This window comes from Miniopterus natalensis, chromosome 11, assembly GCF_054644295.1.
Source record: "Miniopterus natalensis isolate mMinNat1 chromosome 11, mMinNat1.hap1, whole genome shotgun sequence".
Taxonomy (NCBI): Eukaryota; Metazoa; Chordata; class Mammalia; order Chiroptera; family Miniopteridae; genus Miniopterus; species Miniopterus natalensis.
The window spans coordinates 30120375-30132723 of record NC_142091.1 but is presented as its reverse complement, the minus strand read 5'-3'; the positions used below and the strand labels follow the sequence as shown (position 1 = coordinate 30132723).

Here is a 12349-nt window from a genome sequence, read left to right as displayed (position 1 = left end):
CTCATTTTCTTTTTTTTTAAATTGAATTTATTGGGGTGACATGGTAGGGGGCGTGCAGGAGTCAGCCTATTGATGTTGTGATCTCACATAGATACTTCTCTCCCTCTCCCTTCTCTCTCTAAAAATCAATAAAAATATATTTTTATAAAGATGTTAGAGGAAGAAATGTGTTATTGGTTTGGTATTTGATATAAAGCTAAATATGAGAGACATATTAATACAAATTGTGTGGTTACTTTTTTTAAATTGATCTGAGGGAGAGAGAAAAAATCAGTTTGTTGTTCCATTTCTTTATGCATTCATTGGTTGTGTCAACGTAAAAAACATTCAAACTTGTGAACAAGTTTTGTGAGTTTTTTTGAACCAAACTGTCAACAATTGCCAGGAAGCAAAATCTCAATGGATTGAGATAATGCTCCAGAGAATGGCAGTTTTGCACCTTATTTTATACATTACAATCAAAAGAAGAGTATGTGGGTTACATGAAACCCATTGGTGATAGATTAGGGAGGCAGGAGAAAGCAAAGTGGGGAAACCTTTGGGATTGGATAAAAAGTAAAATGATAGACACTTCTTTTACATAGGTGCGTATAGGATAATTAACAGTCAATAATTAACTCAAAAACAATGAGATTTGTGGTCTCTACAGAGTGGTGCCTGTGCTTTGAGGGGTCCGGGGAAAAGGAAAATTACTTTGATATCCCGAAGATACGTTATTGTAGATGCAACAAGACAATAGACAGGCTTAATTTAGGGTAAAGATTGGCCTTTGTCAGAGAGGATGCCAGCGTAAGACATGATTACCTGCCATAAACTGCTTTTAGTTTAAAAGTTTTAATTTCAAACCATCCTTTGTGGTTACTTTAGGCCTCTGAGTTTGCATGGCTGCCCAGATATTTAACCCATAACCTTGGCGTATCGAGATGACCTTCTAACCAACTGAGCTACCCTGCCAGGGTTGTGTGGTCACATCTTAATGGTACATTTGGTATGTTAAACTAAAAAGCTGAAGACAAAGGAAGAAAAAAATACCATATGCCCTATTATTGACAATGTTTTGTGTGGCTTCTTGTTTTTTGTTTGTTTGTTGAATTTATTGGGGTGACACTGGTTACTAAAATTAAATAAGTTTCAAGGGTACAGTTCTATAACACATCATCTATATTGTATTCTATGTTCACCCCAAGTCAGGTCTCTTTCCATCACCATTTATTCCCTTTTTTACCCTCCCCCCAGTTGGCTTCTTGATTAGCAATTGAATGCCAGAATGTAAAGAATCTGGTGAATAAAATGTGTAATAGTTTTATTATTTCATTTCTCTAGTGTTAAAAAATAATTTTCAGAAAAAGGTAAGTGAATACATGTTAAAGTTTTTCTTTTACTCATGTGAGGGAACCTGGCAAGTGTAAGTCAAACACTACAAATTTATAAAGATTAAAGGAATGTTGAGGTGAAATTGCAAATGGGGACAAAAACTTTTTTTCATAGTGGAAGGGAAGACATTTTGAACCTCTACCTTGAGAGACAGAATTTGCACTACCAGTTATCTACAACATGAAGATATAAGGTTGGTCAGAGGCAACTGAGAGGGTTATAATCTGATAACATGGAAGAATGTACCCATAGATAATGCATAGTTTTTCATTGAAACCCAAAGTAGTTTTCTACACTAGATTTTAACTGTAAACACAACTGAAAGGTAGGGAGAAATTGGGAGAAAAACAGTGATTTCAGCCTAGGAATTTAACATTTTACATTTTTATATCTCTATAAAGGTGGATTATATTTGCATTAAATCACAATTCAGGTTTTTATTGAGCACCTACTGTGTGCCATCTCTCCACTTCATTCCTTTTTTTCACTCCAGATAATCAGTGTATTCCAGAATAATTGTGTATTTCTTTAAAAAGCATGTCATTGCCCTAGCCAGTTTGGCTCAGTGCTTACAGTGTTGGCTCAGGGACTGAAGGTTCCTGGGTTCAATTCTGGCCAAGGGCATGTACCTCTGTTGCAGGCTTAATCCCCAGCCCCGGTGTGCCAGCTGGAGGCAACCAATCAATTTGTCTTTCTCACATTGATGTTTCTCTCCCTCTCTCTCTCCTTTCTTTCCCTCCCTCCCCCCCTCTGAAAAGCAATGGAAAAAATATCCTCGGGTGAGGGTTAAAAAATAATTTTTAAAAATAAATAGCATGTCATTTTGGTAGGAACCGTTTGCAGTTTTGAAAGCCACCCCCAAGAACTACTGTATAATACCTTTTTGTTTTTAAGTGAATTCTTAATAACTTTTTGCCACTCTAGTTAATTTTAACCTTTATAATATAAAGCCAGCTTTAGGAAGCAATAATTTAGAAATAGTCCCTAAGGCAATGGTTCCTTGACTGTGTGTTCTCATAGATGTTAATAGGCACTCCATGAAAAAAAGCTTCTTCTGGAATGTATTTAGTTAACTACTGCTCTAAGGTGATAGGTTTAAATAAATCTCTATTACTAAGAACACATTGTAACATGTAATCAAAGGAGCTAGTGAAATCCTCTTCTGAGATTAAAGGGCCATTGTATTTTGTGGACTGGAGATTAGGTAAAAATTAGGTGAATTTTCAAGGTTTTCTGCTATCATCTCTACATTTGCAAGGTATTTACTTTATAGAGTTTCTGGAATTCTAACACAGGGTGAGGCAAGATTAGGTTTACAGTTGTGAGTATTTGAAACAGTTATATTAATTAGGGCATTATTTTCCATATGAACAGCTGTAAACCTACTTTTGGACCACCCTGTATTTATGAATATCATTATTTTAGAACTATGAGTCAGATTTCAGCTGTACAGAATATGTAGGACTTCTTAAAAATACTGAATGGTTTTTGTTATAAATAACAATAATTTGAATGATGAAAGGATTTTTGAAAACTGCATCTAAAGTAGAAAGCATAACTGTCCAGCCTCAAATGGCCACCCCTGCCCCCAATGCTCTGATCTGAGCAGCAAATAAATATATAAATTATATTAAAATATATTAAATTATAAGACATGCAGTTAAGTCAGATTTAGAAGTCACAACTTTGGGTTGGAATCCCAGCAACCCTAACATGCAGAAGACTACCTAGATTCTCTTTTTCGTTGTTTTCTTTCTTTTTTAATTTAGTTCTCCTTTTTTTTTTCTTTTCTACACAGGCTGTCTTACACTTATCTAACGGTACCTTCTGCGGAGAGCTATGAAGGACCAGTGTGTTATTTAAAGGCAGTATTATTTTTTACCGTTTTTCTGATTAGCTTTTTTTTGTTTATCTTTTTGCTGAAATATCAAATATTCACAAATCCTAATGTGTAGCTGCTTTGCTTTTTATCCTTTGGAGATAGGAATAAAATTTTCCATTACTTGCAGAATTTATTCTTTTAGGTCAATCAGTAGCTGCCCAGTAAAAAGTAATTTGCCTAAGTACAGTATTGCTGTTTTATGTAATTTTTTCTAACTTACTGCTTACAGGATGATGCTGTCAGTATAGAAAGTGGCACAAACACTGAACGCCCTGATACACCTACAAATACACCAAATGCGCCTGGAAGGAAAAGCTGGGGGAAGGGAAAATGGAAATCAAAGAAATGCAAATATTCTTTCAAATGTGTAAATAGTCTCAAGGTATGTGCAGAAAGACAAACCCTGTTAGCTCACTACTAGGCTGCAACATCATTTCTCAGTGGTAAACATTTTATGCTCAAGATACTTTGTCAAGTTAAAAATATTTTTAAATTACAGTACTTTGAAAAACATTTTTAAAAATATATCTTTATTGATTTCAGAGAGAGGAAGGGAGAGGGAGAGAGATAGAAACATCAATGATGAGAGAATCATTGATCGGCTGCACCCCCCCCCCCCACCACCAGGGACCGAGCCCACAACCTGGGCATGTGCCCTACCTGGGAACTGACCTGAGATCTCCTGGGTCATAGATCAATGCTCAATTGCTTAGCAGTGCGGTTTGTAAGGTAGACTGCGTAATTATTATAATTCATTCCACTTTTGTTTAGCTTTTTTTGTTTTATCTTAAATGGGTAATACCTAGTACTGTAGCCTAGTTTTTCTTTATTGTTGATATTCAAATAAAAGATTTTGGAAAATGTATTTTGATAAAACCTAAAAGTACAAGCCACTTCCAGGTACCTGTTATTAAAAAGAACTGAATGTGACTCATTAACTTTGAGTCAGCATAAATTGAAACAGGTGTCTTAGTTTCTGCAGTTTAAAAAGTTTTACTCTTGCCCAGCTAGCATGACTCAGCGGTTGAGCATCAACACATGATCCAGGAGATCTGGGTTTGATTCCCGGTCAGGGTTGTGGGCTCGATCCCCAGTAAGGGGTGTGCAGGAGGCAGCCGATCGGTGACTCTTATCATTGATGTTTCTATCTCTCTATCTTCCTCTCCCTTCCTTTCTCTGAAATCAATAAAGACATATTAAAAAAAAAATTAACTCTTATTTGTTGTTTTATTTGTAATTGTTTTCAAAGAAAAAGGTATACAATAAAAATTTGCCTATTCAATATATGTAGAAAACAAGTGGTTGGGGTTGTTTAAATTACTGCTTCCTCAGTAATATTTTTTTTAATTAAATTTATTGGGATGACATTAGTTACGGTGATCATATAGGTTTCAGGTGTAGGTTTCTATGTTATAAGATCTGTATATTGTGCTGTGTGCCCACCACCCAAAGTCAAATCTTCTGTCACCATATATTAGTCCCCCTTCACCCTCCACCCCCTCCTCAATAGTATTTTTATTTATAAAAGGGATTACTGGTATTTATTTAAAATGTAGTTACATGTTAATATTTAGTTATGTCAACCTGTTTTTAGAGAGTATGTCTGGAAGGTTGTTTTAACTGTCAGTTAAATATTTCGATTAAATATTTCAAAGCTTAAAGCTGTGGCTTTTCAAAGGGTAAGAAATGAAAGTTGTTAGACTTTAAAAGTGAAAATAGTGCCCTAAAATGAGTGTGAAAGTTACTGTTAAATGCCAAGAGACTGCCAGTAAAATCCTGAATGCTGAAAAGTAACTTTGTGAACAAAAGTGAACACTTGTTTTTTATACACCTCCTTGTAGCCAACCTGGTAACTAAAGATATATTCCATGGCTTCCCCTGCCCCCCATTGTTCAATTATCATACTTGTTTATTACAAAACTTGGGGTGTTTTTCTTTTAGGACCCAAATTCAGGGTTATTTAAAATTGTTTCGCTAGCACTAATAGAAAGCAGAGAGTTGAATGGAGTCTGATATCCTTCATTTTACAAGGGAAAAATTAACCTAATGAAGTTTAGTGAGTGCTAAGGAAGCTGTAGCGACTCTTACTTAGGTCATTTGTTAGTTTCCAATTTCAGAAAAATAATGTACTGAGAAATGCATCTGCCATAATCCAGTTTGTTTTGATTCAAAAAAATATGGTTAGGTGTAAGAAAAAAGAAGGCAAATATCAAAGTATTTTCATAGACAGGTGCTTGTTACTTCACTTCTGATTTAAGTCTTTGATTGATATAAAAATTTATCATATACCAATATTTTAAAATGTGAAAACTGAACCAATAGATATCTTTTTGGTGTCAAAAGTCAGTTTATGTGTGATATTACAAAATAATGGCTTCCATTTTGGAGAAAAGTTATAAGGATGGTCAGTTTACTACCATTTTTTGGTTTCTAAAATACATTAATTTTTCTTATTTCATGATTATTTTACAGGAAGATCATAATCAACCATTGTTTGGAGTTCAGTTTAACTGGCACAGTAAAGAAGGAGATCCACTAGTATTTGCAACTGTAGGAAGCAACAGAGTGAGTGTTAAGAGATCTGTTTGGCATTTGGTTTATTATTAGATTCTGGTGTTAATATAATAAGTGTAATGATTTTGAGATAAATTTTGTATAGCCAGTTTGACATTATTCCTTTATGTGAAAATGAAGCATTCTAGAAGTTGTCTAAGTAAACCTAGTGTTCATGACTGAAAATATATCTTTATTTCACGTATTACCCCTAATTGTTCATAAAACAGGTTTCTGTTTTTATTTTGTTTTAATACTTTATTTTGAGTGGTTGAAAGAATTGATGTTGCTGTTTTAGAAGTGATTTTAACACTTTGTCATTCTAATTTGGATAAGTAGTCTGTGATTTCTTAAAAATAAGTATAATTAGTGCCTCTATAAATGCAAAGCATAAACCTAGTGGATATATAATAGTTATTGAAAGTATTTTAATTATTTGCAGTAAACATTTGTTTGACTCATTTTTATTTAAGGAAGCCAAAAGTATCTTGAATTGGGAGAAGTGCATGGAAAAAAACATGCTGGGCACTTTTTTAATGTAAACCATTATTTTTTAGTTGAACCAGGGGATGAACATGTGGATTTTATTCATTCATGCCTTATACTTCTAAATAAGTGGAGAACAGGAAGATTCCCTAGTGCTTTTTGGAGAGTCTCTGGAATTTTCTATTAAATTGAAATCACTTCAGGGAAAAGTTGTTCTAAGTCTTTATTAGGTAGCATTCTGGGTATTCATTAATACTATAGTAGGAGTTAGGAATAATATAGAAATAGATTGGTGTATTTAGAAAAGAAAGATGGAGGAAATAGACTAGTTGGATATGGGTTTACAACAAATACAAGTCACTTCCTCTACCTTCAGCTCAAGAGAGGAAGTGAGGTGCATCTGATAAATTTTCCATATGTTATTTTAGTTGAGTAAAATAAAATTTTAGTAATTGTGCTAAGTTTCTTAAAGAAATAAAAGAACATGGTTTTTAATGCACACTGTTTCCTATTGTCTGGTGCATTTAAAATTTTCTTACTGATTTTTAGAGAGGAAGGGGAAGGGATAGGGGGATGTCAGACATGCAGACAGATGCCTGTGGTACAGTGTGAGGTGTACTGTTAATAGACTCGGGCATTGGCTATTGGTGGTCAGCTCTGGGTACACTGTAGACTTGAAGGGTCATACCAGGGTCTGTGGGGCCTGACCTCTCCAGGGTGCAGCTGCCCTAGAGACCCAGCTGCAGATGCTTCCACCAGCAAGTCATTATCACTTCTTTTTAACTTTTTAAAAACTATTTTTATTGATTTCAGAGAAAGGAAGGGAGAGAGAGAGATAGAAACATCAATGATGAGAGAGAATCATCAATTGGCTGCCTCCTGCATACCCCCTATGGGGGATTGAGCCCACAACCTGGGCCCCAATTGGGATTCGAACCATGACTTCTTGGTTCATGGGTCGATACTCAACTGTTGAGCCACACTGGCCTGGCAGCAGTTTCTTATTATCTAATGGCCACTGTAATAAGAAGGTATCTTCAGACCAAAAGAAGAAGCAGAATTAACAGAATAACAGAATTTTATTATATGGTAATGTACTTATGGGAAGATTTGTCCTGATCTGACAGACTGCCCAGTAGTTGTGCACAAATTCTGCGCTAAAGGCTTCTGTTTCTGTACTGTTTTTATAATACAGCTCAGGTATTATTGATTGACAAGACAAAGGAGCAAAGAATGCAGTAGTGCCAAGGCCCATACTTCCTGGTAGTCAATACTATCACCAGTTTGATATTCATCCTGGCCATTACTAACAAAAGTATTATGGTTACATTTTAGGGAACACAAATGATCACTAACTAGAAGGTTTTCATATGCTTACTAAGGACAGTGAGGTTGGTGAAAGGACACAAAGGTGGAGACGGTTTTCATATCTACACCTATACACCTACATTTATTTTCTGGGTTTTTTAATTGAATTTATTGGGGTGACATTGGTTCACAAAATGTTTTCTGTTTCTTAGTGTTGGTATTCTGTTCTCAAATAAAAATTAAGTTGATAGAAAGGGAGTTAGTATTACAATATTTAATATATTCCAGAAATTATGTAATATCTTAGACTTTATAATGGCTTCCTTAAATTAAAGAAGCCATTTTAAAGCAATAGTTTCTGTAATATCTTAAAGATACAGTTGTGACTAAAGTATATTTAAAAGCTTAAGAATGTGTTTCTGTATCGGGGATAAAATTTACTGTATTTTGTTTCATTAGGTTACTTTATATGAATGTCACTCACAAGGAGAAATCCGGCTATTGCAATCCTATGTGGATGCTGATGTATCCTTTCCTGAGTTTTTAATATCTTTGGCTAAAGAAATTGACTTTCATAAATACACTGAAACTTTTCTAAATAAATTACTTCCCTAAAGTTATATTGTTCTTTCTTAACCTTAACCAATGCTATTCCTTCACTACCACCCAAGAGATTTCTGGTATCTAGTTATCTAGTTTTCCTGATCCGTAGGAATCCATTGTAGGGTGGATATGAGGGAGACTGGTACAGGTGGTTAGAGATGTTTATTGGAAATCCAGTAATAGAAAATGATAAAGAAAGTAGCTAAAACCTCCTGTTTTTGAGTGAGTATGTGTGTTTTTCTTTTACCTTGCCTAGAATTTTATCATTTCAGAGTAGTTATATTGATGAACTCAGGTTGATCAGAAGCTAGGACTCAGTCATACTAAGGATTTGATCAACAAAGCCTACAGGGAAAAAATACACGTGTTCAGCTTGTTTAGAAAATAAAATATTGGAAAACATGGGTTCATAAAGATAAAGATTTAAAAAGCCAAAGGGTTAGATAGAAAAGCTTAATGATGAGATGTTTCTTTTAGATGCATTTAAAAACTTTGCAAACAAAAAAAAGACAAGGACTTTCAGTCTTCCCTAGATGATATGGAAAGAAGTGACCCGAAGCCATCTTGGAAAGGTCTCACACAAGAAAAAGTGGAAAATTGAATAGTTAATCATCTTTATCTAGAGGCACATAGTTAGAAGTATTGGGATAGAGCTAGGGTCTGCAAAGGACAGCCCCTGAGGGTGGCCATCAGTTTGCTTTTTTAATTGAGGTAATGGACCACCCACCTGTTTTTGTAAATACACTTTTATTTGGACACAACCATGCCCATCCTTTACATATTGTCTGGCTGCTTTCAAAACATGGAGTTGAGTTATGCAAACAGCTAAATAGTAACCAAAATTGAATGGAAGGACTGGTTTTGTTCCATTGTTTGGCATAGATTATAGGCCTAAAAATCTCCATTGTTTAAATCTGATAGGATAAAGAATAATGAGAACTTCTATGTCAAAAACTTTAGCAGTTCTTTGGAGGTTTCCATGTATTGTATTATAATTATTTATGTGTTTACTTTTCAAAAACAAATTACATTTCTTAACCAGCATTTTGTAGGCTGATGAAAACTTTTACACTTGTGCGTGGACATATGATAGCAATACAAGCCACCCTCTGCTGGCTGTGGCTGGATCTAGAGGCATAATTAGGATAATTAATCCCATAACAATGCAGTGCATAAAGGTGGGTTTTCTGATTAAATTGTAGATTTGCTTTCCTTTGAATGCACAGCTATGAAAATTTGTCATTTGAATTTAAAGGAATCAGTGTCTACAGTTTCTAGTTTGATTTATACTTTGCTTCTTTCATCCTTTAAACAAGTCTTTTGAGACCTTTGCTATTGGGTAATGCGAATTAAGGAATGAGTAGGAAAAATTTATTATTTACAATATTTTCTTTTCTTCTGCCTTGCCTTGTCCTAAGAGACTCTGAATGAACAATAACAGAAGAGTGATTCCATTCTCAAAGACACCCTAACTAGAGTTGCAGCCTTGGAAGGTGATACTAAGTTTTGCATAGCAGTTTAGTTAGAAGTTTTTAACCCTGAAGGCACAGTAGAACCACCTGAGGATTTTGTCTTGCCTCTGCTAATCCAGTCAAATCAAATTATCTGTAGGTGGGACTTGAGCATCTTTTTTTTTTTTTTTTTCCCTTCAAGTTTTTGGGTGATTTTATTTTATTTTTATGTGTTTTTTTTTCTCTTTGTTGGATGGTTTTAATATGCAGCCAAGGTTGAGAACCACTAAGTGAAACTTTTTCCATTCTCTTAAGACTAAAGAAAAAATTTATTATTATTTTTCTTAGCAAACATTTACTCACAGATTAAATATTTTACAATAGATTTTATTATTTTTATATGAAAGTTGATATGTTTTAAATTTATTGTAGCACTATGTTGGGCATGGAAATGCTATCAATGAGCTGAAATTCCACCCAAGAGACCCAAATCTTCTCCTGTCAGTAAGTAAAGGTAAGAGAAGGAAATTTTTTTATTATTTTTATTATTATTTTTAATCCTCACCCAAGGATATATCCCTCCCATTGATTTCAGAGAGGAAGGGAGAGAGAGAGAAACATCACTGTGAGAGACAAACAGATCAGTTGCTTCCCATACTCACCCTGACCAGGATGGAACCCAAAACCTGGGTATGTGCCCTGACTGGGAATTGAACCCGAGACCCTTCAGTGCACAGGATGATGCTCCAACCAACTGAGCCACACCAGCCAGAAATGATTATTTTTTAAGGGAAAAACATAGTTGGTACTGAGGATTAGTTATGTTACCCTTATTAACATATTGCATTATGATAGTTCTAGAACTTTATCCTCAACTGAATTTTTTTTCAGCTGAATTATGTTAAGCTTCATTAATTTTAAGTGGCAGATCATGTTACATTTTTAAGAGTTTTTAAGACAGTTTTGTAACTTTCACTCTGTCCAATCATGTAATAATGCATCTGAAAATCCATGTTGCCTTTATATATAAAAGCTTTTGTTTTATAACAGATTCCCAATAGAATTCCTTAAAATGCAGAGTTCTCCAGCATAAGCCGTTTGATATATTTTTCTTGCTTTTGGCATTGCCTTGCTCTGTATGCCTAACTCAGCATTATAAGTTTATGTTGGTTTAGACAGGCCTCTTTAACTTCTGAGCTCTATGAAATATTTGGATGGTTCTTATTGGCTACATTCTGTTCTTGATTGTTCATTCTCTTTTCACTTCTATATTATTTCTTTAGTCAAGTTTATCTTCTTAAAGGCTTGCCAAATCTATAGACCCCACCACCACCACCCAGTCTGCTCATATTAAAAGATATCCTCAAATTAAAACTCTTATGAAAATGTTTATTTTTGGAAATTGACACCTAAGAACTGATAACTTGGTAATAGTAGTTGGGCTCAGGTATTACTTTATAAGTGACAGAGGCCATAATGCCTCACTTTTTCTAAATATTACAACTTTTTAACCCTGTTCTTCCTCCATTGTGTTAGACATTTTTATTTTTCAAACAGCTTTTCAAATGAATAGGGATTTTGCTGTACACAGTTCCATCAAGAAAGTGCAAAGATAACCTACAGAATAGGAGAAAGTATTTCTAAATTATGTATCTAATAAGGGACTTGTATCAAGAGCTCTTACAGTTCAATAGTAATAAGACATCCAAATTAAAAAGTGGGTAGAGGTTTTGAATGACATCTTTCCAAAGAACATACACAAATGTCTGGTGAGCACATGAAAAGTCATTAAGTATCTTTAACCATTAGGGAAGTACTAATAAAAAATACATAAGACCACTTCACGCCTGCTAGGATGGGTATTACCAAAATGACAATAATGTATATTGACTAAGATGTGGAGATACCCCTCCTCCCCCGTGTAGCTAGTTGGTAGAAATGTAAAATGTAGCCATATTGAAAAACAGTCTGGCAGTTCCTTAAACAGTTCAGCAGAATTACCATTCCTGGGTGTGTGGGTGTGTGTGTATTCAAGATAAATGAAAATAAATATCCACATAAAAACTTGTACACAATTGGAATCAAATCGTTTTTATGGCAACGTTATGTTCAACAACATACTAACATAATGTATTACAGTGTAATATGTACATTATAATTAGTAATAAGTACATTGTAATTAGAGTAGTACGTTAATATTCAGATACAGTATGAACATTGTTATAAAGCTTTACATTGCATATATATGTATTATTGCTGTACATTATTTTGCTACTAATATTTAGAAAATGAGATTGCTGGAATTATAATAATTATTATTTTTACTCACCATCAGTATGCTTTATTTAGATTTGCAAGAAATAGAATGCCAGCTATCATGTTATCAGCCCTTTAGGTCTTTAGTAAAGAGTTTTACTTGTTTTTGTTTTTTCTTGAACCTATCAGGGTGACACTGGTTAACAAAATTATACAGGTTTCAGGTGCACAGTTCCAAAACATATTATCTGCACACTGTATTGTGTGTTCATCATCCTATACAGTTATAATTTTTTAAAGGTCTGTAATACTATACATCATGATAGATGTAGGTTTTGATCCTATTATTGGGTTTACCATAAAAATCTTCTAAATCTACTCAGTCCTGCCCTGGCCAGTGTGGCTCAAGTTGGTTGAGCGTTGTCCCATGCACCAA

The 12349-nt window shown here is 34.4% G+C and overlaps 1 protein-coding gene across 3 annotated transcripts in view; it reads left to right on the top strand.

Moving 5' to 3' along the window:
* The window catches only part of EED (embryonic ectoderm development), a 31344-nt gene that overhangs the window by 2777 nt on the left and 16218 nt on the right, over nucleotides 1-12349 (top strand). For 2 of the 3 annotated variants that reach the window (XM_016206823.2, XM_016206824.2), the window contains exons 2-6: nucleotides 3486-3638; nucleotides 5729-5821; nucleotides 8063-8128; nucleotides 9259-9384; nucleotides 10090-10171. In XM_016206823.2, coding sequence (XP_016062309.1) covers nucleotides 3486-3638; nucleotides 5729-5821; nucleotides 8063-8128; nucleotides 9259-9384; nucleotides 10090-10171 — 520 coding nt within the window. The remainder of the gene's footprint in view (nucleotides 1-3485; nucleotides 3639-5728; nucleotides 5822-8062; nucleotides 8129-9258; nucleotides 9385-10089; nucleotides 10172-12349) is intronic. The other variant, XM_087821621.1, reaches the window with a different exon arrangement.